Source organism: Caretta caretta, chromosome 8 (assembly GCF_965140235.1).
Source record: "Caretta caretta isolate rCarCar2 chromosome 8, rCarCar1.hap1, whole genome shotgun sequence".
NCBI lineage: Eukaryota > Metazoa > Chordata > Testudines > Cheloniidae > Caretta > Caretta caretta.
Window position 1 is genome coordinate 1,150,168 of NC_134213.1, and position 25,437 is coordinate 1,175,604.

The 25,437-nt window shown below is 55.8% G+C and overlaps 1 protein-coding gene across 7 annotated transcripts in view; it reads right to left on the bottom strand.

Annotated features, from left to right (window-relative positions):
* Window positions 1-8,140, bottom strand: part of NSD1 (nuclear receptor binding SET domain protein 1) — a 140,626-nt gene extending 132,486 nt beyond the window's left edge. For 6 of the 7 annotated variants that reach the window (XM_048860880.2, XM_048860878.2, XM_048860879.2 and 3 more), the window contains exons 1-2: window positions 7,235-7,390; window positions 6,211-7,013 (exon numbers count right to left, since the gene is read on the bottom strand). In XM_048860880.2, the coding sequence (XP_048716837.2) occupies window positions 6,211-6,993 (783 nt within the window). In that variant the 5' untranslated portion in view covers window positions 6,994-7,013; window positions 7,235-7,390. Of the gene's footprint in view, window positions 1-6,210; window positions 7,014-7,234; window positions 7,391-7,933 lie in introns of those variants that run through there. The other variant, XM_075131209.1, reaches the window with a different exon arrangement.
* Between the last annotated feature and the right edge of the window lie 17,297 nt (window positions 8,141-25,437).

Here is a 25,437-nt window from a genome sequence, read left to right on the forward strand (position 1 = left end):
AGCACAAAGAACAAAAAGAATTTACTGAAGGACTATACAGGAGAAACAATAAAACTTATTGTAAGCAAAGTGCTATCAAACGCATCAAGGAACAAGATTTTTTTCTCCTAATCTTTCAGTGATCGTAATCTTCGGTGTTATTCAGAACAGGGATTCTCACCCTTTTTCTTTCGGAGGCTCCCTCAACACACTATAAAAACTCCAGGGCCGTGGAGTGGGCAGCTCTGCAGGGCTCAGGGCTTCTGTCCCGCAGGGTGCCGGGGCTTGTGGCTCAAGGGGTAGGGGACTCGTGGCCCAGGGCTCTGAGATTCAGCCCCACGGCTCTGGGCTTCAGCCCCATGGGGGGCACTGGGGCCCAAGGCTTTAGCCCTGTGGGGGTGCCAAGGCTCAGAGCTCTGGGCTTCAACCCCACAGGGGTGCAGGGACTTGGGGCTTCAGCAGAAGAGCCCGTGGAACCAGAAACTGGTTCACAGACCCCTGGTGGAGAACCGCTGATTTATAACAATACAGAAGTCTGATTTCTAAGTTGATGGTATTCCTTTAAGGAACACCATAAACTACTTACAGTCACTTCAAGAAAATGCCACTTGGGTTCTTCTTGTGCCTCTGTTCATTAGTTAAAATTCAGAACTCATTAGGTATAAAACAAACCAAAAGGCTACATCTCTCCATTGACCCTACAGATCTGTGTGTATTTCTGATTGTATTTGCTTTATTGGTACTTTAAAGAATGTCCAGTTTATACAGCGGAAGAAAGAAAAACAAGAGATCACAGAACTCCCGCTCATACAATTAACTGTCTTAAAAGAAAACTACAAGTTCTAACCTACCTCTGGAAATAATCCACAAAGGGTTTCAAAGGCAGCTGTTATACTGTAGCAAGAAATTAGCAAATTCATGTGACTTTTTGAGTCAAAAAAATTTGTTTTTTGCACTCCGTCTTTAAAATTATTGTTCCATAATCAAACTGAAACATTAATCTCAACCCTTGGCTAAAATTTATATGAGTTAATAAGAACAAAACTACAGTCATGTTCAGTTATATAAATTTGTAATAGGCACAGTTTTGGAAGAGATTTTCTAGAAGAAAAATCAAATAGCTAAATAATAAACATGGTACTAAAAGAAGCTGAGTCCAAACACATGGTTAAGAATGAGATACAGGTAGGAAGAATAGACAAAGTAGTATTTTGTTTAAACAAAGTTTCTGTTACTCAAACAGTAAACAGAAATTCATGTGAAGGTTTTGACAAAGTTTGACTTCAAAATAAAGTTCTGAGACAGAAACACAACACTTTCAGGAGACTGAAGAATTTAATGCCAATGTCTTTTGTGACCCATTTCTAGCAATTTACAAGACAACACCTGAGGTTTTGCTATTCACAGCTGTAGCATCTGTTCAGCTGCAAACAAACAGTTGCATGACCCTGTATGACCAGAAGATCACTAATCATACGCTTTTTAAGGTGCATTATGTGTAGTGTAAATATACATACCAAGTGATAACTCATTGTTTACGGCCACAATGCAAAGGAAAACCTGTAGCTGACACCTAATTTCCTGAGCACCACAAGTTATCAGGTGGAAACAAGTAGAGGTGAAACTGGAATAAAGAAGATTACTGCTAAAGAGTGCAATACTGCCAAGATCCAATCCATTGCAATGGAAATCTCTATTTCCTGAATAACTATTCAAAAGCCCGCAGAGACTGAAAATAAAATTGTACCATTACAGCAGCCTCTATCGTACTTATCTGCCCCACATATAGGATCTATGTATTTATCCTCACAAAAGCCCTTACAAGGTGTCTATCCTTACAAGGTAAAGCACTGCGATTATCCCCATTGTACAGATGGGACCGGAGAGACAGAGATGCTAAGTGACATACCTAGGGTCACAAAGGATGATTGTGGATGGGCAGGAACTAAACCTGGCTCTTCCAAGGCTCAGGCTAACGTTTTAAAGACTGGACCACCATTCCTTCTGTACAGTCATCACATTTGAAGATTTTTGCATGAAATTTAAACAGCATTTAAAACAATAATGCGTTTTTAAAAGGTACAGTGTAGTCACTTCACAAGCGTGGTACCCTGGCAACTTCCATGGCATTCTACTTCACAGTAAGCATAAGATCCAATCACACAGCCATTTCCAAGAAAGAACCAGATCTTCCAACCCAGACAAATTTCAGTGTTAAGAAGAGGTCTTTGAAAGAGACAGAACAAGGATAGTGGCTAGCGGACAGCCTCTAGTTTTCAGAGGGTATGTGCATGCGGCGCTTGTTGCCTGTTTTCAATATGGAAAGCCAAACCGATCTGATTACTGCACTGGGGGAAACCAGGGCTGACAAAGGGGACTTATACTCTGAATACACACAAACACTTGCATCTAAGGGACAGTGTGCTACCATAAACATTTAAAATTTAAATCAACATGTAATCTTAGTTGCTCATGCTATAGTGAGGGTTTCATATGAGAAGGTTCTTCTAGAGAGCTCTCCAACAGCAGAGTGCTTAACAAGGCAAAAGGAATTCAAAAAGAGGCAGGGAAAGTCGCGGGGCAGAACCCATTCACTATGCAGCAGCAGCAGCTACTATATTTAGGGTGCCTAACACTTTTTATTGTGAACACTGCGGTCGTTTTTTTCAGAAGAGGTCTCACTCCTCCACGGTTTGCAGCGGGATTTTGAAGTTTAGTAGGGATTAGTTCTGGAGGTCAGAGGTGCTTTTTGCTGGCCTCGTGGAAATCCTTTCAAATTTGGCCACGTTACAATCAGATGAAAACTGCCATTGCTTGTCCATGTTTCACACAACACAGCTGTTTTCTGGCAACACACCCCTCCCCTGCAGTGTTCCGCTAGCCCTGCATATGCATCCGAGATGTCTCAAAGTGGAGAATAATCACTGAATAACCTTCAGTCAGTAAAAAGAAAAGGAGTACTTGTTGCACCTTAATCTCTAAGGTGCCACAAGTCTTCCTTCAGTTAGTGGTGACTTTTACAAATTTGGCCTTGGGTCTCCCACTGCATTAGCTCCTCATCAGTAAAACGGGACTAACTACTATTGTCTCTCGCTGACCAGTGTGACAATACATTCATTAGTGTTTGTGAGGACCAGATATTACAGTAACAAGAACCACAGAAGAGCCTATAAGGAAATCAATAATCCTGTATTTAGTGTAGGGTTTGGATGACATGCGGTAAATAAGACATAAGGCCACACACTGAATGATAAGGAACACTGAACAGAGGCATCATTCCCTGAGCACTGGGCATCCTGTACCCTGACCCCAGCAGAGTCATGTGGAAAATATACCACGTGACCATGTAGTTAAAGCTTTCTAATCTCACCTATATAAATAAAGGAATTTAGCATGCACCAAAGTGCCTATTTTTAAATGTGACTTTTTGTCACCAACCAAAAAATCCACCTATTTTCCCATCAATTCCTTTGGGGGAGCTACTGTCATCTTGGAAACGGTCATCCCTTTGAAAGTGAGTGCCCAATGCTTCATTTAAAAAACAGCTGAACACAGGCACAAACAAGAGGCCCTATCTTCAAACAGACTTTATTCTTAACAAAACAGGAAGTCTGAGAAGCTGTGGGCATGCTCAAAGCGGTTAGCATCATGAACAAAAGCTCCCTGCGAGCTCTGTCCTTGGGGGCAGGGTTGAAAGGGCTTACAGAGGAGTCCATCTCTGAAAAGCAACTCTAAAAATAGCCATGCGAGCTCCTGATTTTTAAATCTTTCAGCAACTCCAAAGAAAATTGGCTCAAATTACATGTAAATAGGTGGAGTAAGGAGTTAAATGCTAGCACCACCAACGCAGCTTGGGATCTGAGAATCAAGCTTGGTTATTTCTATCTACTACCATCTGTAGTAATAAAGATTCTGCAGTTGGACTGCAGTTAACTATTCTGTTTGGAATGCGATGCAGACTAAAATCTAGCTCCCTCTCCCAGAGCTGCAGGACTAGCAAATGTAAACTCACAAAAATTTACTTTCACAAATAAAGAAAGCAGATAAGACCTCCACAGTGCACAGAGGAAGATGATCTGTTGGTTGAAAGGTGCTTTTTTTTTTTTAAAAAAATATTTTTTCCAAATACAAACTACTCTTTAGCTCCACTGAATTATCTTAAGGACTCAGCCACAATACAGCAAACGGGATTTATTTTATTAGAAAGCCAAGCCTTTGAGCCTCCTGTTTGTACATAAAAAAATATTACAAATCCAATACAAAAATAAATTGATTTTATTTCTGTGCCTTTCCAAATTCTGCAGCACCTATGAGATCACCGATCTACAACTTGAGTGCTTCAGTGCGAAGTGCTGCTGTGAAAACTCCTCTACACAGCGAGACCCCTCCCACTGCTGCATCACTGAGCACATCTGCTGTAGGTAACTCCTTTGCTTTTCAAAACAAAGAAAGTTGCAGTAAATAGAAAAGAGACAAAGCAGCAACAGGATCTCCCCAAAGACCTAGAAGGATAGTGGTCCCATGCACTACCTTCCCTGAAAGCTTTCTTCACCCAGAGCTCATTGCAAGATTTGGGCCTAAAACAGCAGCATAAATAGTTTAAACTGACATTCCGGATTTTCCAAGATCATCCCTTTCTATGGACACAGAGACTTTTCGAAGGCCTACTCCCCCACCTTTGAACACATCTTAGGAGAACCCTCTGCAGGTTTCTGAATTTATAGCTCCACTTCCTACAGCAAAGAACACAGACCTAAACATGAATCAATTTTCAAGAGTACTGTGTACACGCATAGCATGTCACACTATAGTATCTGTAATTAAATTAAAAAAAAAGTCTTCAGGGGGTGGATGTTGTATTAAGTAATCTCACCAGCACAAGTGTCAGAAAATATTTAAAACTCAGACACAAGACATGCTTAAAGCAAGGGGAAGTTTTAGCCAAATGCTCTTAAAAAAATTAAAAGAGTGGCATGTGCAATTTGAATAATACATTTTAGTACTGCAGCAATTATTTATGAAACACACACTTAGAAATGAAGGAAAGTGACCTACAAATTATAGGTGGCACATGTAAAATACAACAACAAAGTTACACACATCCAACTACTTATGGAACTTAAAAGGAAGGTTTAAAGCAGTTTTGCTTCTAGGGAGCTCTGAAAATCAAGGAGACGTAACCAAAAGTAATGGGATCTTTTTCTGAAAGATTTGCTCTAGGAATTATTTTGGGGGAAGTTCTCTGGCCTGTGTTATAGAGAATGTCAGACTAAATGATCACAGTGGTCACTTCTGGCCTTGGAGTCTATGAAATTAGAAAGGAAAAATGTAGCCTGAATAGCTAGAGACTTCCTGGCAGAGAGCTCTATTAAGCCATGAAGTAGGAAAATCCAATGGCTTGGGTTATTTAAAACTAGACTGGACAAAGCACTAGAAAATGTACTGTAGGGAACAATTTTGCACTTGTAAGGGGTGGACTAGCTGGTCCAATTGCTCTTTTCCATCTCCAGCTTCTCAGGTTTTATAAGGAGATAACTCTACTGGCAATGTCAAAAAAACTGTATCTGAAAATAAAGTCTGCCACTGCAAATGGCATTTCCAATCTTTAAAATGTCATACAGGGAGAAACAACCCCAGAGGCCAGCAACTATATCAATCCTGCTCTTATACTAGTTTAACAAACATCTCAAAAGACTTGAACGCTTTAAGAGCCCTTCCACACTGGAGAGAGACTAAAAATGGCACCACCGGGTTCCAGTATCTATGACCTCCAGGACTCTGCCAGATCAAATCCACTCAGTTTACAAGTAAAACAATCTGTTCCCAAAAAACGGTCAGGACCTGCAAACCAGGCCTAAGCCCTAAGAGGCCAACTGGGCTCGTCCCGGCTCACGCATCACGGCCGGTAAGTATTCTGCAGCGAGGCCTTCGCTGGGAACTCTGCCGCGGACACAGGCAGCTCGGAGACGCCAGCTCCCGCGGGAGCAGGAACTGCCCCGGCGTCTAAGGGGAGCCCAGGGGTTCTCTTCGCCAGCCTCCAGGACTTTGCGCCATGCAAAATGGCAGCAGCTCCGCGTTACCTGTACGGGCCCCGACCTCCATCCCGCCACTCCGCGGGGTGAAGAGGAGGCGGCGGTGGGAACCCGCACGCGGACGCGCACCTGACGCCCCGCCCCGCCCCGCCGGCACGCTCCCCCCGGGCGCGGTGGATCGGGACCACGGGCTGCTTACAGACTGTCTCCGCGCGCCGGGCTCCGGGGTCCCCACGGCGCTTCGCGGGCCGCCGGGGCTCGGGTCGGGATCCTCCTGGGCGGCCCCGTCCGCGGCGCTGCAGGGCTGCTCCGCTCTCCCACGTGTCGGCCCCGGGGGCCCGGGCACCGGGCGCAGCTCGACCCGCTCGGGCCGCGCCCCCAGGCCGGGCTCCCGGCCGCCCGGGCCCGGCGTCTCGGCCGGCGGCGCGGGGGAGCAGAGGAGGGCCGAGATGGGCTCGTGGTGCCGGCGAGCCGCCGAGCCGCCGCCCGGCCCGGCCCCGGCCCCGGCCCCGGCCCCGGCCCCCGGCTCGGGCGGCGGCGGGCGGCAGGGGGCTCCCGCGAGGCTCCTCCGCAGCGCGGCCTCGGGGCTTCCCTCCGCGGCCGCGCCGGGCCGCGCCGGGCCGTCCGGGGCCCCGAGGCCGGGCGGCGGCGGGGGCAGGGGCAGGGGCGGGGGCGGGCTCGGGGGCGGGCTGGCCGCGGCCGGCGGCTCGGGGGCGGGCGGCGGGGAGCCGGAGCCGGGCCCGGGCTCGGCGGCGGCGCCGTGCAGACCCTCGGCGCTGATCATGGAGGCGAGGTCCTGCAGCCGGCGCAGCGGGATGTAGCAGGAGGCCGGGTCCTGGCCGCAGGCCGCCTTGGCGGGGAGCGGCCCCGGGCGGCCATGGGGCGGCTCAGCCCCGGGGCTGCCCGCGCGCTCGGGCAGGGCCCGCGGGCCGGCGAAGGGGGCCAGGCCGCCCCGCCGGCTCCCGTCGCAGGCCGGCTCCATCCCGCGCCGCGGGCATCGACCTGCGGAGCGAGCAGAGCACAATGGTCAGGCCGGGCCTGCGCTCCAAGATGGCAGCCCGCGCCCCTCCCCCCGCCGGGCGGGCGGGCGGGCGGGCGGCCGGACCGCCGCGCTCCGCGCCCCCCCTCCGCGCCCCCGCCCGCTCGCCCCCCCCCGCTCCGCGCCCCGCGCCCCTCCCCCCCCCGCTCCGCGCCCCCTCCGGCCCGCGCGCGCGCGGCCCTACCTGCCCCTCCCGCGCCCGGCCCCCGCGCGGGCCCAGAACCAGCAGGCCCGGCCCGGCCCCGCAGCTCCGCCGCCTCCCCCTCGCCAGTGCGCGCGCCCGCCGGCCGCCATCCCGCCCGCGCCAGTGCGCGCGCCCGCCGGCCCCTCCCGACTCTCGGGGTTCAGCGCCGGCCAATCAGCGCCGCGCGGCCCCTCCAGCGCCTCGTGCCCGGGGCCCCCGCCGGGGCTCGCTGCTGCCTCCCCGCGGCGGCTCCCCCGGGCCCGGGACCCCCGGCCCCGCCCGCCCCCTCCCTCCGCGGCCTCCGCGGCCTCCGCCTCCTCGCCCGCGCCTCACCCGGGGCCCGGCCCGCACGCGGCTGCCGAGCGGCGCCAACAAAATGGAGGCCGCGGCCGGCCCCGCGCCCCCGCCTGCCCCCCCCGCGCGGCCCCCGCGCCCCCGGCCCGGCCCCCCAGGCCCGGCCCGGCCCGGCCCCACGGGCCGCCCCCGCCCGCCCGCCCGCCCCGGCCCCACGGGCCCGGCCTGCCCCGCCGGCCCCGGCCCGCGTCCTCGCTTGCCCCGCGGCCGGCGGGCGGGCGGGCGGGACCCGCTGGCCCGGGGCCCGGCGGCTGCCCGCGATCCTTGCCTGGAGCCGGCCGCGGGTCCTGCTGCCCCGGGAGCCGGGCTCGCCCGGGAGGCCGCGCTGGCGTGCAAGGCGCTCACCCCGCACGAGTCCCGGCTCGGGGCGGGGGTCACCGCCAGGGACGCGCCGGGGGTGGGGTTCGGCCCGCCCGGCGGATGGCCAAGGTGCTGCTGGCTCGGCGCTTGGTACAATGGCTCTGGCAGCAGCGTGCCCCCTCTTCGGAGGTGTGATTGTGTTCCCGAGGGCTGCCGGTACTTCTGCACCGACAGCTGGGATCTTCTCCAGCACTGGGGGTGTATGGCCAGCCTCGCTCCTCAACGCCTTCAGGCCAGGGGTGTCCAGCTCCCTCGGAGGAAAGGGCTGAATGCGAGGTGCCATTGTACTTTATGGGCCGGGGGCGAATTCAGGAGCATGTTGTCCCTTCAGGGCACAGGGGATGGCAGCAGGAGCCAGGTCTGCGCAGAGATCAAGGGGAGAATATCGCCTTTGAATTAAACCTGGAGCTAGTTATATCCTCAGTGCCTATTGTCACACTCCTCACTCCATGAACAATCTTTGCCCAAGGCTGTCTCTGCCCTTTGTTTCTCTTCCTTCTCTGTTTCTCTCTCCCTCTTCCCAGTGTGTGTGTGTCTGTTCTTTTCTCTGCATTTCCTTCCTTGCAGCAACTCCAAATTCCCATCCCCTTCTGCCACTCAAACCATCAGTGATTACATACTTAATGCTGACACAGAAATGTCATCACTAGCCTTTAAAACTGATAGTCCAGTTAGATTACTAGGGGACAGTGGACTTTGCTTTTGTGCTGAGTCAGGTTGCAGGCTCTGTGCACACTCAGGCAGACATCACTTCACGGATTACACCGCTCACATTTAGGTTGTGGCCCTGCAGCCAGGAACTTGCTCTTTTGTAAATTTAAAGATGAGATTTTAGAGAATATGAACATGCCACACATAGAAATACATAAAGTGGGCAGGATCTGGACAGCAGGCCGGATGTTTGGTGGTCCTGATTTAAACCCTGGAAGTTCATGTGTCTCCATCCTTCCTAGATCTTCTGCCTAGTTGGACCCTTGGCTTCTGCTAGTGGCAGAGCAGGCTGGAGTTCGGTGTAGGGCCTGAGGAATTGTAGAGCTTGCTCCACCATTCCTGGGCCCCATTGCCAGCTCTCTATGTGTGGTTTCCATATGGCACCAAGGCCTTCGGCCCCTTTGCTGCCAGGGGATCTCTGCTCATGCTCCCCTCTCACAGGCTCCATAACTTACGGGTTTCTCCTTTGTTCTCCTCACTCCTGGCTATGGCATGGTTCTGTCCTGCCATGTCAGCCAGTTCCTTACTGCCAGGTCGCTGTCTCGGCTGAGAGGAGAGGGGGACTGCTGTCACTACACACTGGGCCATGGACTCTATAGGCCCCAACGGTGCCCCCCTTCTCTTAAAGGAGCATCACCTGGAACATGCTGAACAGCAGAGGACTGGAGAAGTGTCCTGCTCCCCCTCACCAAAGTGGATGGCTTTCTCTCTCTCGGGAGCCGGGGAAACCACCTCACTGGTTCTATTCACATGGCTTCTACCTCGCACTGCTGTACACGGGGGGGCGGATGACTTGGCAGAAGGCATGTACTGCGGTCCCCGAGGGCTTTTCCTCAAGAGTCCCCAACTTGGGAGACTGCCATAGCCCACAAGTCTAGGGGTGAGGCCCAACCTTCCCATGGGCATTGGGAGAAGACCATGTATTGTCCCCCTCCAGTACAAGCAGAGGTTAACCCTTCGTTCACCAGGTAGTGCTTCTGTCACACACGTTACTACTTCTCCTAACATCCACACCTCTGTCATGGTTTGCATGAGAGACAAGGTGAGGGAGGTAATATCTTGTATTGGGCCAGCGTCTGTTGGTGACAGAGGCAAGCTTTCGAGCTTATCAGAGCTGCTCTTCACATGTGGGGACCACACTCCCAGTGTCACAGCAAAATGCAAGGTGGAACAGGTTGTTTAGCATGAGTAGTTAGTTAGCACATAGGTAAGGGACCATTCAAGGTAGAGTGGCCCGTTAACTGCTCTGCAGTCATAGGACAAAAAGAGGGGGTTCTTTTGTTACAGGTTGTTGTAATAAGCCATAAATCCAGTGTCTCTGTTCAGTCCGTGAGTTTTAGTGTCTAGCAAAGTTCTCAGTTTAAGCTCGCAGGCTTGTCTTTTGAAGGTGTTGTGCAGGTTTCCTTAGAGGACAAGGACTGAGAGGTCAGACATGGAGTGATTGCTTTGTGAGGCGATGGGGTGTTTGTCATTTATCATTTTCCTGTATGAGTTCATTAAAGAGTGTAGTGATTGTTTGCACCCACATAGTTAATGGGGCATTTAGTGCACTCGATGAGGTACACCACTATACCTTGAATGGTTTCTTACAGTATGTGCCAACTACTTGTGTTAAACAATCTGTTCCACCTTGCATTTAGCTGTGACCCTGGGAGTACCTTTTCCAGACCTGAAGAAGAGCTCTGGGTGGCTCAAAAGCTTGTCCCTCTCACCAACAGAAGTTGGCCCAATAAAACATACTACCTCACCCACCTTGTCTCTCTAATATCCTGGGACTGACATGGGTACAACAACACTGCATATGACAATGGATTGCATAGTCCCACAACAGCTACTCACCACTGTTTCTGTGATCTTCTTATTCTCTTTGAGGATTCTAGCTCCAGGATTGACCCTGGTTGTCAGAACATAGCACCTGATCTCTTCACAGTCCATCTCCTCCTCCTTTTGTGACCTCTCCAGCCTCACTGTTCTCAGCACTGATTCTATACTTACAGCGCTATAGCAGGTAGTGAAGACACGGCCTATGCTGACGGGAGAGCTTCTTCTGTTGCATAGGTACTCCAGCTCCCCGGGAGGTGGTAGCAGCCCTCCTGACACCCCGCTGTTTATGTTGGGGGTTAGGTCAGCATCACTACTTTGCTGAGGGGTGTATGCTGACATAAGCTGGCAATGTAGACCGGGGCTCGGACTCAAAGGACGCATACGCCACTCCTGCTAGCACTTTGTTTTCTGTTATGCTTGAGCCTGGAGTTGACTTTTCTTTTGTTTTTTGGGTAATCTGTCACTTGCATTTCTAAAAACTTATCCCCATGATAAAGCAAAAAAATGTATTTGTAAATGCCCCAAAAGGCACTCAGGGCTCTGTAAAAAACCAGTGCATTGGTGGAGAATTGTGGTTTTCCTCTTTCCTTCTGTAATACTTTTGTTGAAGAAATAACACAGCAAAATAAAGACAACAAAAACCAAAAACCCTGTAAGTTTCTAACAAAGCGCCCCCAGCTTCATTCCCTACAGCCACTAAAAGCCCTCAACTAAACAGATTAGCCCTCAGCTTGTTTTTAACCTGCTGCCTGTTTATTAAGCACTGACAGAGCTCAGCCGTGTGCTAGGACAGAGCAGAGATGTGGAGCAACATTTTCAAAGCAAGCTACCTGTGTCCAGCTTTAGCCACCTAAAGGAAAGTGATTTTGAGAGGTGCTGGCACCCCCAGCTCCCAGTGGCTGCAAGTGCTCAGCTTGTCCGACAGCTAGGCTGCTTTTATTTAGGTGCCGAGAATGGATCATTTCAGCCCTGGTCGCCACCACAAAGGGCTCACCCCCCAAGGCCGCGGTCCTGCAAACACACTCAGCCCCAGGTGCTGCTTGCAGCCAATGAGGTTACTCACCTGTTGAAAGCGGAGCATGTCCCTATCTGTTCACAGGACAGGGCCTACAGTGTAATGTTTAGCGGGGCAGACTAGAGTCTCTGGGCCCTAGAAATGCATTTCCTTCATTCCTTTTGTAGTTCTCACTATAAAAACTTAAAAACAGCCGTACTGGGTCAGACCAAGGGTCCATCTAGCCCAGGGTCCTGTCTTCCGACAGCGGCCAGTGCCAGATGCTTCAGGGGAGATGAACAGAACAGGGCAGTTATTGCGTGATCCCTCCCCTGTCGTCCAGTCGCAGATTCTGGCAGTCAGAGGTTTAGGGACTCCCAGAGCATGGGGTTGTGTCTCTGACCATCTTGGCTAATAGCCATTGGTGAACTTATCTAATTCTTTTTTTAGCCCAGTTATAGTTTTGGCCTTCACAGCATCCCCTGGCAGTGAGTTCCACCGACTGAGTGTGTGATGTCTGAAGCAGTGCTTTCCTACGTGTCTTTTAAACCTGCTGCCTGTTATTTTCATCGGGTGATCCCTGAAATCCCCCTCTATTTCCTGGGATTCTGGAGTCAGCCCAGGCTGAAACCTGGTTTAAAAGCTGCCACTGCACATAACCGTGACTCATGCTCCAGTTCTTGGCAGCAGCAGCTCCTGTGACCCCGCCCTGCTCTGTGTTTTCATTGCTAGTCACGGTTTGCTACTCGCTGGCTGCAGCTCCCTGGCAATCCCTGGTATTGGTGCCCTCTGGCGGCCCGTCCAACAGCTGCCTGACAACCACAAGTGAACAAGCTGCTCCTTGCATGCCAGACTGACGCCTTCCTAGTCACCCCCTAAATCTCTGCATCATTAACAGCCCACCCACAGGCTGCTTAGACTGGCGCTTTCTGGGCAGGGACGGACACACCGCACCAGGCATGATGGGGCCCAACCTGCTTGGCCTCTGTGGCCACAGATGTCGAAATGTTAAACAGCATTCAGGCCGTAACCTAATGGTGGGGTTGGTCGGACGTGTCAGATGCACCATATCTTCCCCCCGTTGCCCTCTGCTGAGATGGGCCTGAGAAAGTCCATGCCCAGAGCGCAGCCTTTGGACCATCTCCAGTCTCCCCCTCTGGTACATTACACAAGTGGGTGGTCACCGGTACTGCTGGCCAGACTCCCTCCTCACTGAGAGGGGGGTTATTAGCAGTGCTGCCCTCTGCTCTGTGCTGACACACTGCATGGAGTGGGGAGGCCCCAGTGGGCTCCCCACCCCAAGGAGGACTACGGGCCTCTGTCTGGTCTCTCAAGTGGCTGCTCTCCAGGCAGGGAGTGTAACTCACTGGGGCTTGTGAGATTTTCCTTGCCGGAAGCATGGGTCTCTGAACGTTTTTTAAAAGCTTTTCCTCCCCAGGAGGCTCTTTAGCACACACACGGCTTCTCTTGGCCTTCTCCAAGACCCATGCCCTTGGCTGTGCGTCCATGCGCTGCGGTAGGGGTGAGGTTAATACTGTGTCTCCATTCCGAGGTCAGGCTGATCTGGATATATTCCTGCAGGCATGCAATGCAGCTAATCTGTGTGTTGGGCTAGATCCTTCCCAGCCATTCCCTCTGGCGCCAGCAGGTCCCGTCCCGTGTGCAGGGCCCTGCAGTCACTGTGCAGTGCGTGGCAGGGCACAAGGAGAGGGGCCGTTGGTTTCACTTGCTGAAATGGCTTGTGTTAAGCCATTCATGCAGGTCTGTCTGGAAGTTGGCAGAGAAGGATGTTGGGTTCAAGCCAGCATTGTGTTTCCCGTACAAAATAACGTCCTCTTGGTGTGACAGATACCTTGAGCCAGCTGCTCAAATCCAGGGAAACGAATGACACCATCCATCTGGCAGGCAGGCAGGTGTTAAACCTGGCCTTGATCACCCTATTTGTTAACGAGTTGGGCAGGGGTCAGTAGGCTGTTAATGGCCAAACTGGGGGCGGTGGGGTGGCACAAAGATCAGTGAGCAGAGTTATAATGCACAAGGCAGGACTAGCCGGATCAATGACAAACGCAGGTCAGGCTGGAGTAACTCAAGTGAGGCCTCTGGGGGAAAACTATCCTAGCTGCAGCTACCCATGTGCCGGGCCCCCCTTGGAAAGCAGGAAGCCCTTGGATCAATGGTGGGGGCATTGCAGGTGACACTGGGCCTCTCCAGGCAACTCTTCATGAAGTGCACTGGCCACTCTGGGGTTCAGACCAGCCACTCCTACCCCCAACCAAGGCATGCCTGTCTCACGCCCGGCTGGTCCCGGACGGGGCTCAAGTTTGCCTTGTGGCCAGGTGCAGCCAGTCTCCTCCTCAGGGTCACCTGTGTGGAGAGAGCACAAGGCCCTGCCCACACCTGCCGTAGGTAGCAGGTGTGATGAAGTGGGACTGTTCTTAATGTTTCCTCTGAATACTGTAGGGGTGCCTCAGTTTCCCATAAGCAGTTCTTAAGTCTCTAGGTGGTGGGATAAGGCAGGGGGTGTAATTGTTGCAGAGCAAAGGGCCAGGGTACATAAATGGCTGACACTCTGTCTCCTGGCAACTGATGGCCTGGGCCCTTCCCCCCTGCAAGGTGAGAGCTAAAGGGTTGGAGAACAAAGGAATCAGGTGACCTCCTGGCCCCGAGGAAAGGGGAAAGCCCAGAGGAGGAGGGGCTGGAGGGAGTTTCAGTTTGGGGCTGGCTGGAGACATGGAGTGAAGGGCAGAAGGTGTTGTCTGTCTCCCTGCCCCCCAAAATGGACCCGGCTGAGGGGTCCTGTTCTCTGCACCTACAAGCTCTGTGTTAGACCATATCCCTGTCATCTAATAAACTTTCTGTTTCACTGGCTGGCTGAGAGTCCCGTCTGACTGTGGAGTTGGGGGGCAGGACCCTCTGGCTTCCCCAGGAGCCCCGCCTGAGTGGACTCGCTGTGGGAAGCGCATGGAGGGGCAGAGGAGGCTGAATACTCCGAGGTCAGACCCAGGAAGGTGGAAGCCGGGTGAGCTGTGTGTCCTGCAGACAGGCTGCTCCCAGAGAGGAGACTTCCCCAGAGTCCTGCCTGGCTTCGTGGGAGCAGATCCAGAGCATCGCCTGGGGACCCCGTGACAGCAGGGAGCACTGTTCTGCCACCAAGAACAGCAACAAGCTGCAGAGGACCCAGGCCGCCTTCCCTGACCTGCCAGCTGAGGATCCTAGACTCCAGCACATGACTGTGACCTTCAGATGGGCTGCTGCACCCCACTTCTCAGTCCCAGCCTGCAGCGTCACGAGGGCCCTTCCCCAGGGCCCTAGCTCCAACCTGTGGGGGTTTGCCCTCATCTAGCCTGTCATGTGACACTGGTGGGGTCATTCTGTTCCCCCCACCACTACAATCCTGGGCAGAAACAGCCAAAGCCGTTCTGTGGAAACGAGTGGGCTGGGCCACGCTAACCTCCAGGGGCACGGGCTGCGGTGCGGGGCTGCGGGGCAGTCCCAGTGCGCCTGTCCCTTGGCCTCCCACGTGCTCCAGCTCAGGCCAGCGCCCTGTCTGGTCAGCTGCACCACCACACACTAGCCCCAGAGCAGCTGGCTGAGCCCCGGCAGGAGGTGCTAACAGCAGCTGCCAGTCGGCCCCCGGGAGCCAGACAATTTCTGGTGACCAGAGGTTTCCCCTGCCCACGCTGGCGAGCAGCAGGGGAATGGTTCGGAATGGCGTCTTAAACCAAGTGCCAAGGCAGGGCTCCACTGGGCTCCCGCCACAGCCGTCCCCGCCACACCCACTCACGCCCACTCACGCCCACCATCGCCCAGTCTCCAGCTGCCCCTCCCGCAAGCTGCGATTGGCTCAGCTCGCTTATGGTCAGCGTACGGGACCTGCCGGACGCCTTGTCCTGGGCCTTAAGGGAAACTTCCCGCATAGCTTCAGAAACAGCTCTGCATGGTCCCCGTAACGGCCCCTCCCCGAGCTGAGCTGCTCTGCTCAGCTCCCTGCGGCTGTGCAAAGACATGGAGGGTTTAGCTCAAATCCAGGGCCCCCCCCCTTGGCCCTACAACCAATCCAATGCTGCAGCGTAAACACCCAGCTGCACAGCTGGCTGCTCGCCAGGAGACGAGGTCTATCGGCTCCAGCAGCTGCCAGATCGGCCCCCTCCAGGACCCAGGGCATCCTGCTGCCGCTGGGGCTGTGCGACTCCCGCTCTCTGGGCCCAACACAGCAGCCTCCTGTTGTGCCACTTCTGGGCCATGGAAGGAAAACGTCCCCCAGCCTGTCAGCTGCTGCTAGTGCCTTGTCAAACTGGGGGAGCCCTGCAAGAGGGGCAGGTACCCCACCACCCCCGCAGAGCTCTCCTGGGCTGTGGTGGGGAGCAGGGCTGGAGCTCCAGATACCCTGGAAAAATCATGGAGCAGGTCTTCAAGGAATCCATTCTGAAGCCCTTAGAGGAGAGGAAAGTGATCAGGAACAGTCAGCATGGATTCACCAAGGGCAAGTCATGCCTGACTAACCTAATTGCCTTCTATGATGAGATAACTGGCTCTGTGGATGAGGGGAAAGCGGTGGACGTGTTGTTCCTTGACTTTAGCAAAGCTTTTGACACTGTTTCCCACAGTATTCTTGTCAGCAAGTTAAAGAAGTATGGGCTGGATGAATGGACGATAAAGTGGATAGAAAGCTGGCTAGATTGTCGGGCTCAACGGGTAGTGATCAATGGCTCCATGTCTAGTTGGCAGCCGGTATCAAGTGGGGTGCCCCAGGGGTTGGTCCTGGGGCCGGTTTTGTTCAATATCTTCATAAATGATCTGGAGGATGGTGTGGATTGCACTCTCAGCAAGTTTGCAGATGACACTAAACTGGGAGGAGAGGTAGATACGCTGGAGGTTAGGGATAGGATACAGAGGGACCTAGACAAATTAGAGGATTGGGCCAAAAGAAATCTGATGAGGTTCAACAAGAACAAGTGCAGAGTCCTGCACTTAGGACGGAAGAACCCAATGCACAGCTACAGACTAGGGACCGAATGGCTAGGCAGCAGTTCTGCGGAAAAGGACCTAGGGGTGACAGTGGACGAGAAGCTGGATATGAGTCAGCAGTGTGCCCTTGTTGCCAAGAAGGCCAATGGCATTTTGGGATGTATAAGTAGGGGCATAGCGAGCAGATCGAGGGACGTGATCGTTCCCCTCTATTCGACATTGGTGAGGCCTCATCTGGAGTACTGTGTCCAGTTTTGGGCCCCACACTACAAGAAGGATGTGGAAAATTGGAAAGCGTCCAGCGGAGGGCAACAAAAATGATTAGGGGGCTGGAACACATGACTTATGAGGAGAGGCTGAGGGAACTGGGATTGTTTAGTCTGCAGAAGAGAAGAATGAGGGGGGATTTGATAGCAGCCTTCAACTACCTGAAAGGGGGTTCCAAAGAGGATGGCTCTAGACAGTTCTCAGTGGTAGCAGATGACAGAACAAGGAGTAATGGTCTCAAGTTGCAGTGGGGGAGGTCTAGGTTGGATATTAGGAAAAAAATTTTCACTAGGAGGGTGGTGAAACACTGGAATGCGTTACCTAGGGAGGTGGTGGAATCTCCTTCCTTAGAAGTTTTTAAGGTCAGGCTTGACAAAGTCCTGGCTGGGATGATTTAATTGGGAATCGGTCCTGCTTTGAGCAGGGGGTTGGACTAGATGACCTCCTGAGGTCCCTTCCAACCCTGATATTCGATGATTCTATGATTCTCAGCCAGCCCTGCCGGGGGGGGGGGGGGGGGGCACTCTGAGATTTGATTTGGCCAATTCTTAGCTTCTTAGGGGAACCTCTGCCTCCCATCCGTGGACTCCGAGACATTGCCCTGTCCTCCCCTTGGTCTCCTGAGCCTGCAGCCCCCATGGCCTGTACAACATGTTACCTCTCCTGCAGCAGCTGGCGACTCACCAGTCTGACTTGCACTGACGTGTGGGAAGTCCTGGTCCTAGTTCCCAGTGGGATGAGCCAGGGCTGTCTCCAGGGGCTTCTCCCTAAGTAGGTCCTGCCTCACAATTGACCAGAAAGCAAGTCTCAGGCCCCTCGGCCCATGGCAGGCTGTGGGGCACTCTCCTATGGAACCCTGTCCACACGGAGCCTCCTGCAGCCCCTGGGAAGCAGGCCTAGGGTTAGGGTTAGGGTTAGGGTATTGCAGCACAGCTACAGCCCCGTGCACTCTGCACAGGCCAAGCAGTGTCACCGTGGAACAGCCAATGAGCACCGTGGCTATGGACTAGACCCATCAGTCCCCAAAGTGCCCCCACCTGGATCCCCAGCCCCAGAGTAGGGCACTCCCAGGATTCCTGTGGGCACCTCCCCAGGCTGCTCCCATGGCCTCTCTCCCAGCCCACCCTGGCCCCTACTGCAGCCCACGCCACGTGGGCTCCTCTGCAGTGGTTTTCCCATCCTGCAGGGGGAGGAGAGCTGGCCTGGTTTGCTAACCCGTCAGGGCCAGCCACTCCACAGCTGTGCTGCAGACACATGGGGCAAGGGCTCCCCATGGTGCGGGTACGTCTCTCTCTCATGAATACAATCCCACCATCAAGTCTCCTCACAAATCCACCTGCCTCTGAACCCTCCCACACTTCCATTCTCCTGCACAAAGGGCTGCCCGTAGGGCTCTTCTGGGGCAGGGGTGGCCCCTGGCGAACACACCGCTGGGCCTGGGGAATTCTGGGAGGTATTGCACACAGAACTCAGAGTCCTTCTCGGCAGGACGGGGTGAAGCAGCTACTGTGGAAGTGACCTGAAAGCCCAGTGCTGGGTGCTATGGTGCTGGTGGCTCATCCACTAGAGGATAACAGCCTACTACTGCTACCAGCTATCTGAGTTACTTCTCTGGCTCAAGTGCTGGGGTGCTGAAGGCTCTGGATCCACACCCTGCTGAGGACCTGGGGATGTGATACAAGGACATGCCCCAAAGGTTCTTTCGGAGACATCACTGCTGTGGGACTCCATGGAGCCCAACAAGGGCATGGGAGGGGACCAACAACTCCGTGTCCGTGAGCCCCTGTAGGACTTCCCCTCTTGGTGCAGCCAGGCTCTGTGTGCTCTGTCCGTGTGGGAAGCTGTCTCGCCAGCCGGTGATGCTCACTGGGAGGTGCTTTTGCTGGCTCAGCCAGAGTTTTAGCCCCTGTGCACCAAAGCGGAGCGGTGTGCGTGGTGACCTGGCCAACAGCTCGGGGGGCTGCGGCACAGAAATAAGAGGTGCCTTGACCCACAGTGGCAGGAGCGGGTGGGGTGGGAGAGGGCCCCAGCTGGTGTCAGGTGAGCGCGGCACCTGGGTTCCAACACCTTATCCCGGGGGATCTCTGGCAAAGTCAGCCTGAGAGCAGCTCCGCTGGGGTGATTGCTTGGGCTGCCCAGTGGATTTGCAGCCCAGAGCGGGGTCCGTTGCCCATGCTGGGATTACCCATGCAGATACTGGGGGCTGGGCAGCTCTAGGCATCCTTGGCTTAGGGCAGCACCTGAGACCCAGCTGGAATTCTCAATGGCCGATGGTGGGGTCCCAGTCCGATGAAGGGGGGAAGGGCTGTGCTCCCAAGGAGCGGGGAACTGGCTTAATTTGTCCATGACCCAGGTCTGTGCAGAGGTGGACACAAAGGCTCAGTTCCCAGTCTATGTGCTGGCGGGACCCTTCCCTGGCTGCGGGCTGGGAGAAGGAAGTAATTGTTTGCAGCCCTGACCCCAAGCACCAAGTTCACAGCTTGGGTTTATTTCTGTTGCCCTTGGGATGTTACCAAGGGTGAAGCCATCACGGGCTGTCACCCTGCCCATCCCCGGGGGGAGGATGAGGCAGGAAAGATGTCTCTGCAGCGGGGGGCAGGCAAAACTGCTTGGCAGAATGCAAGTTCACAGCTTCACCAAGAATAGTGCAATGAGACTGAACAAAGACAGGGCAACCCCACATGGAGAGATCTGCGCGCAGCAGGCCCCAGCCCCGGTATTTGCACACCCAGCCCCTCATGCAGCTGGACCAGGATCCATGCACCCAGCCCTGAGTGCAGTGAGCCCCGCTATTCACACACCCGGCACCCAGTGCAGCCAGACCAAGATCCATGCACCCAGCCCTGAGCGCAGTGAGCCCCGGTATTCACACACCCAGCCCCCAGGGCAGCGGGACCCGGATCCATGCACCCAGCCCCGAGCACAGGAGGCCCCAGCCCCAGCATTCGTGCACCCGGCCCCCACAACAGTCCCTATGGCCTCACATGACTTGAGAGTGACAGATCACTGGCATCAACCGGCCATGACTGTAGCCCGATCTGCAGCGTTTGCTGCAGACAATAGCCCAGCCCGGCCATTGAGAAGCCGGAGAAAGGACGGCTCCTTGTGGGACAAGCAGCGAAGACCAGGCCTGAGGAGCCCTGGACTCAGCCTGCAGCACCCTGAGGAGGCTGACAATATGCCACTGATGGAAAAAGAAGAAACTCCCAAGAGCTGTCTGGGCGAATGGGCAGCACCCTGGGGCCTGCATCTCCTTCCGCGTCCCACCGGTAACCGCTGGCTTCGCTGTCAGTGGGGCCAGATCTCCCTTTCGCCAGCAGATGGTGCTCTCAGCTTGAGCAATTCCCAGGGCAAGCTGAGCGTGAAGTCACCGCGGCTTTGGGACCCCCAAGGGCGCATGTAAAATACTAAGAGGAGCCTGTGGTGGGTTAGCCCGGGGGGCTCTGCCTGCTCCCTCTGGGATGGGCACTGGACTGGGGTCCCAGCCAGCCCATGGCTATTCCTCCCGCAACGCCTGAGACCTCCTGGGCACGGCCTGCCTGTTTGGGAGAACAGCCCCGAGCTCAAGGTGAGGGGCTGCAAGAAGACATGGAGCACAAGCGCCCTGATCAGGTGGGCAGCAGCTGCCACACAGGGCCCTGCCAGTCCAGAGCCCACTCAGCTGGGAAACCTGCCAAGACACAGCAAGGACCACGGGACTGGGCCGGGTCACACATGCACCCGAACGAGCAGACCCATCTCACATCCCCTTACCAGACAGTGTGATGAAGATAGAGCTGGACATGACTGCAATCCTGTCACACCCCATCTCAGCGCCCGTGCACCACCCCGGTGCTGGGCAGGGCTCTGGGAGCCTGGGCGAGTCACCTGTGGGCGGGGGGCGCGGCAGCGTCTGTTCGGAGGGGGCCTGGAGACCAGCTGGTGAGCACACAGGCAGGTGCGGACAGCTGTGATCCCTGCAGCCCTGCAGTGTGTGGTGGCCAAGCCCTTCCTGGGGGGCTGGTGATGAGCACTGCAGCAGGGTGCCGGTAGCTCTTCTCCGACCCTGGGGTGCGCCAGCCAGGGTGTGCGCAGTGAAACCAGCAGTGGGAACGTGTCCGGTGGCTGACACAGCCCTGCTCCTCCTGCCCCTCTCCGCCTGACGGCCTCCCGCTTCTACCCGGCAGCTCTCCCACAGCCACCTTAGCCAGCTCCACAGCAACCCCTGAGTGACAAGCCAGGCGCGGGGCGCATCCCCGGCAGGCGGGCAGTTCCCTCACCTGGCTTGGCCCGTGGCCAGGCCGGCCCTCGCTCACTGCCTGCCCGCAGACCCTCTTCCCCCTGGGGGCGGGATGGCAGGGTGCAGGGCCAGTCAGGGGGATGGGGGGGCAGGAGGGCCATTTGGCCTGGGCCTCCAGCTCAAAAGGGGCCTCTGCTCCCTTCTCTGCCCATGTGCCTTGGCGAGTCCCTTCCCCCAGCAGGCAGCGAGGGGGCATTGGGCGATGGCTGCAAAGTGCTCCCGGTGGGTGCCCTGGCCACAGGGCTGGGTGCGTCTCAGTGGCCCAGAGGGGAGATTCGCTACATTCCTGGGGCGCTGGCTGCTGTCGCCCCCTCATTCCATGGAGCCAGAGGCTGGTCAGGGTCACTCTCGCCTCCCTGTGTCCTGGAGCTGGGTTGGATGGGGAGCCTGTGCCCATCTGGGAAGCTCAGATCACGGGCAGTCTGTGGTGCCCTCTCTGTCATGCTGGTGTCCCAGGCCTTCCCACGGTGCTCGGGTTGGGATGGGGAGGCTGAGAGCTGGGGCTCGGATGACAGCCTGGGCGCTGGCGGGAAGCACACCAGCTGGCTGGCTCCCAGGTCCACGGCAGACCTCACTGCCCCTCAGAGCCAGAGGCACCGAGAGCTGGGTGGGGAAGAAGGGGCGAGCACACAGGAGCAGCCCCTCTTGGCCAGGCTGCTGCTGGCTGGTCCTGTGCCAGCCCCCTGGAACAATGAGGCTCTTCCTCCCCCGGGGGTTCCTGTTCCTGGAGTGCAGGGTCACATTCAGCCTTACCAAGCCCTGGCTCACCTATGCCAGCAATCAGGCCCAATGCCAGAGACTGGCAATGCCAGGAAGGTTGGGTCTCTACCTGCTGCCAGGCGCTGGAGCCATCCGGGGCCACTTCCCCTGCCCCCCGCAGGCCCAGCAGGGCTGGCGATGCTTGGCATTTAACAGAGCAGCACACCGACCCCAGTGAGCGCCGGAGCCCCCCCCCGCGAGCTGCGCAGCCAGGGAGAGCCCAAGTGGGTGTGTCTGCACGCACGTGGCTGTGGGGTGTGCGGGGTGCACGTGTGTCTGGGCACGCCTGTGGCTGGGGGCGTGTGGGTGCACGGGGTGGGGGGCAGCAATGGCTGGGGCAGTGACAGGGTCCCAGGTGCTGCCCGAGTTCCGATTGCTCCACAGAGAACACGGTGACCCCTTTCCTTGGATTAGCTCCCCCTGCTGCCCCTGCCACCCGGACTCCCGGCGTCGGTTCACTCGCCCCTGGCAGACGGAGGGTTTCCTTTCCTTGGCCTTGCCGGATGCGGAGCACCAGGCACCACCTGTGTTCGGGAGACGGGCCCGGAGCCTGTGAGTGCCCAGCTCTGTCAGGGGGCAGGGCAGGCTGGGGGGCCCTGGGAGCCCCCGAAGTGGGGTGGGAAGGGGAGCAGGAGGGTGGGTAGCTCACACGTAGAGGCACTGCAGGGTACTTCCCAGGCTCTGCACGGGGCAGCCAGCGGGGCTGGACGCGGCTCGCTGGCCCCAGGTGAAGGGAAGACACAAGCGGTGCAGTGCAGTGCGGGGGGGACAGGGACACCGGACAACTGGGAATGAAAAGCTGCTGCAAACACACAAGCTCCTGGCCCCCCCTCCCCGCTGGGACATGGACAGGCTCAAACGAAGGCTCGGGGGACAAGGGGGGCCCTCGGACAGCCGCTGGCAGAGCATGTCAAGTGCACGGCGAGGAGCGTGGAGGAGTCTGGTGCAGGGTGTTTTGGGAAGGCAGCTCCTGGGAGCCGCCTCTCCCCGCAATTGCTGCCCGTCAGCCCACACTGCCCCATGGGCCAGAGGCTGCACTTTGCAGGAGCACACACCAAGCGGCCCAGGAACACGAAACGGGCTGCCCCCGGCTGTGAAGGAGCGGTGCTCCCCTGCGGCCAGCAGACAGGGAGCTGCCAGGCCTGGGCCCGGAGGTGCCATTCTGGGGAACCCTGCCCAATAGCCCCCCCTTCCATTTGCTTTGTGAGTGAACGCGTGAAACGCCAAACCCAGCCCCTAGTCAGCCCACTGTGCAAAGCCAGCTGCAGCATTGTCACAGACATGAGAGCAACGGCCTCCAAACACTGCGAGCATTCGGTTTGTTCAGCCAACTTGGGAGCGGGACCAACGACTGATGTTCAGGGCTGGTGAGGGAAGACATTTGAGCCCAGGATTGCGGCTGGGCAAAGACCTGGGAGGCAAGGCAGGAAGGACCCTCCTGGGAGCCCATGGGGCTGGCGAGGGGCCAACAGAGCTGCCCTGCTTGGCAGGAAGTGGGACCCAACGTGGGCGTGGGGAGCCCAGGCAGGAAGAGGCCGAGGCTGGTCGGGCCAGGAACACTGGCTAGAGGAATCAGACCCCCAGGAAGGGCAACGTCATTTGTAAATACTCTTGGCTATGAGTTACTGGAAAACCCAAGAGGGAAACTGAGTCAGGGTGAGCGCAATGCCATGCCTGGCCATGCGGGGGCATGCCCCAGGCCTTCGCCGTGAACCAGGATCACAGCTGCCCTTTCTCTGGGGCGGGATTTCCCTGGGAGCCGAGGAGTAAGACGCACAGCGCCCCTCAGCAAAATGGTATTTCCTCCGTTGCTGAACCGCTTCGCCCTTGTTCAGGCTGAGATTGGGCCCCGGGCAGAGCAGAGCCTTGGTCTGAGACCGGGGACGGGAGCAGCTCCAGTGGCTGGTGACTGCTCCGGATAAGGGTTCCTGAGGGTTTACATGCGAGCGCCCTGCTCTGCACAGACGGGGCGGGTCTGCCTGGCCTAGAATTCCTGCGTGATTTGCTGCTGCCAGCCTCTCCGGCCTCTCCCCAAGAAGTGTCTGCTCTGTAAGCCTGACACGACCCCTCACCACCCCACACCCCACACTTCCCCCTCTGGGAAGGGCTGGGGCAGAGTGGCCAGGACTGGCATTCTTCCCCTGTGGGCCAGCTGCTCCAGAACAAGGCTGGGGCGCAGGGGGCATCACTTGGCAAGACCCAAGAAGTAGTTTGTCATTTGGACCCCCTCAGTGACATTCTGAGCAGCCCTGGGACAGGAGCCAGAGACGGGAGCTGCTCGCGGGATCAGGGCCAGTCTCACTGCTCTGGCTGAGCCGCGACACATTCTGGAGAGGAGGTGGGGAACTGGGAAGAAGGGAGCTGCCCCTGCCAGCCCAGAGACCCCCTGCAGAAAGAAAGTCATGGCCCCTGACAGGCCCGGGGAGGAGTCTGGGGTGAGCAATGCAATGCGGCTTGTCCTGCCCCTGCTTCCAGTGCCAGGGGCTCGTGCAGGAGGTGTGGGGGGCAGGGGCTCGAGTAGGAGGGGCAGGTCAGGGGCTCAGGTAGGAGGGGCTTGGGCAGGTCAGGGGCTCGGGTAGGAGGGGCGGGGCAGAAAGGGCGGGGCATACAAATTTGTGCATACAAATGCACAAAGCCTTGGAAACAAGCAGGGAGAACTGGAGGTCCTGGTGATGTCAAGGAACTATGACGTGATTGGAATAACAGAGACTTGGTGGGATAACTCACATGACTGGAGTACTGTCATGGATGGTTATAAACTGTTCAGGAAGGACAGGCAGGGCAGAAAAGGTGGGGGAGTAGCACTGTATGTAAGGGAGCAGTATGACTGCTCAGAGCTCCGGTACGAAACTGCAGAAAAACCTGAGTGTCTCTGGATTAAGTTTAGAAGTGTGTGCAACAAGAGTGATGTAGTGGTGGGAGTCTGCTATAGACCACCGGACCAGGGGGATGAGGTAGATGAGGCTTTCTTCCGGCAGCTCACGGAAGCTACTGGATCGCATGCCCTGATTCTCATGGGTGACTTTAATTTTCCTGATATCTGCTGGGAGAGCAATACAGCGGTGCATAGACAATCCAGGAAGTTTTTGGAAAGCGTAGGGGACAATTTCCTGGCGCAAGTGCTCGAGGAGCCAACTAGGGGGGGCGCTTTTCTTGACCTGCTGCTCACAAACCGGGTAGAATTAGTGGGGGAAGCAAAAGTGGATGGGAATCTGGGGGGCAGTGACCATGAGTTGGTTGAGTTCAGGATCCTGACACAGGGAAGAAAGGTAAGCAGCACGATACGGACCCTGGACTTCAGGAAAGCAGACTTCGACTCCCTCAGGGAACGGATGGCCAGGATCCCCTGGGGGACTAACTTGAAGGGGAAAGGAGTCCAGGAGAGCTGGCTGTATTTCAAGGAATCCCTGTTGAGGTTACAGGGACAAACCATCCCGATGAGTCGAAAGAATAGTAAATATGGCAGGCGACCAGCTTGGCTTAATGGTGAAATCTTAGCGGATCTTAAACATAAAAAAGAAGCTTACAAGAAGTGGAAGGTTGGACATATGACCAGGGAAGAGTATAAAAATATTGCTAGGGCATGTAGGAATGTTATCAGGAGGGCCAAATCGCACCTGGAGCTGCAGCTAGCCAGAGATGTCAAGAGTAACAAGAAGGGTTTCTTCAGGTATGTTGGCAACAAGA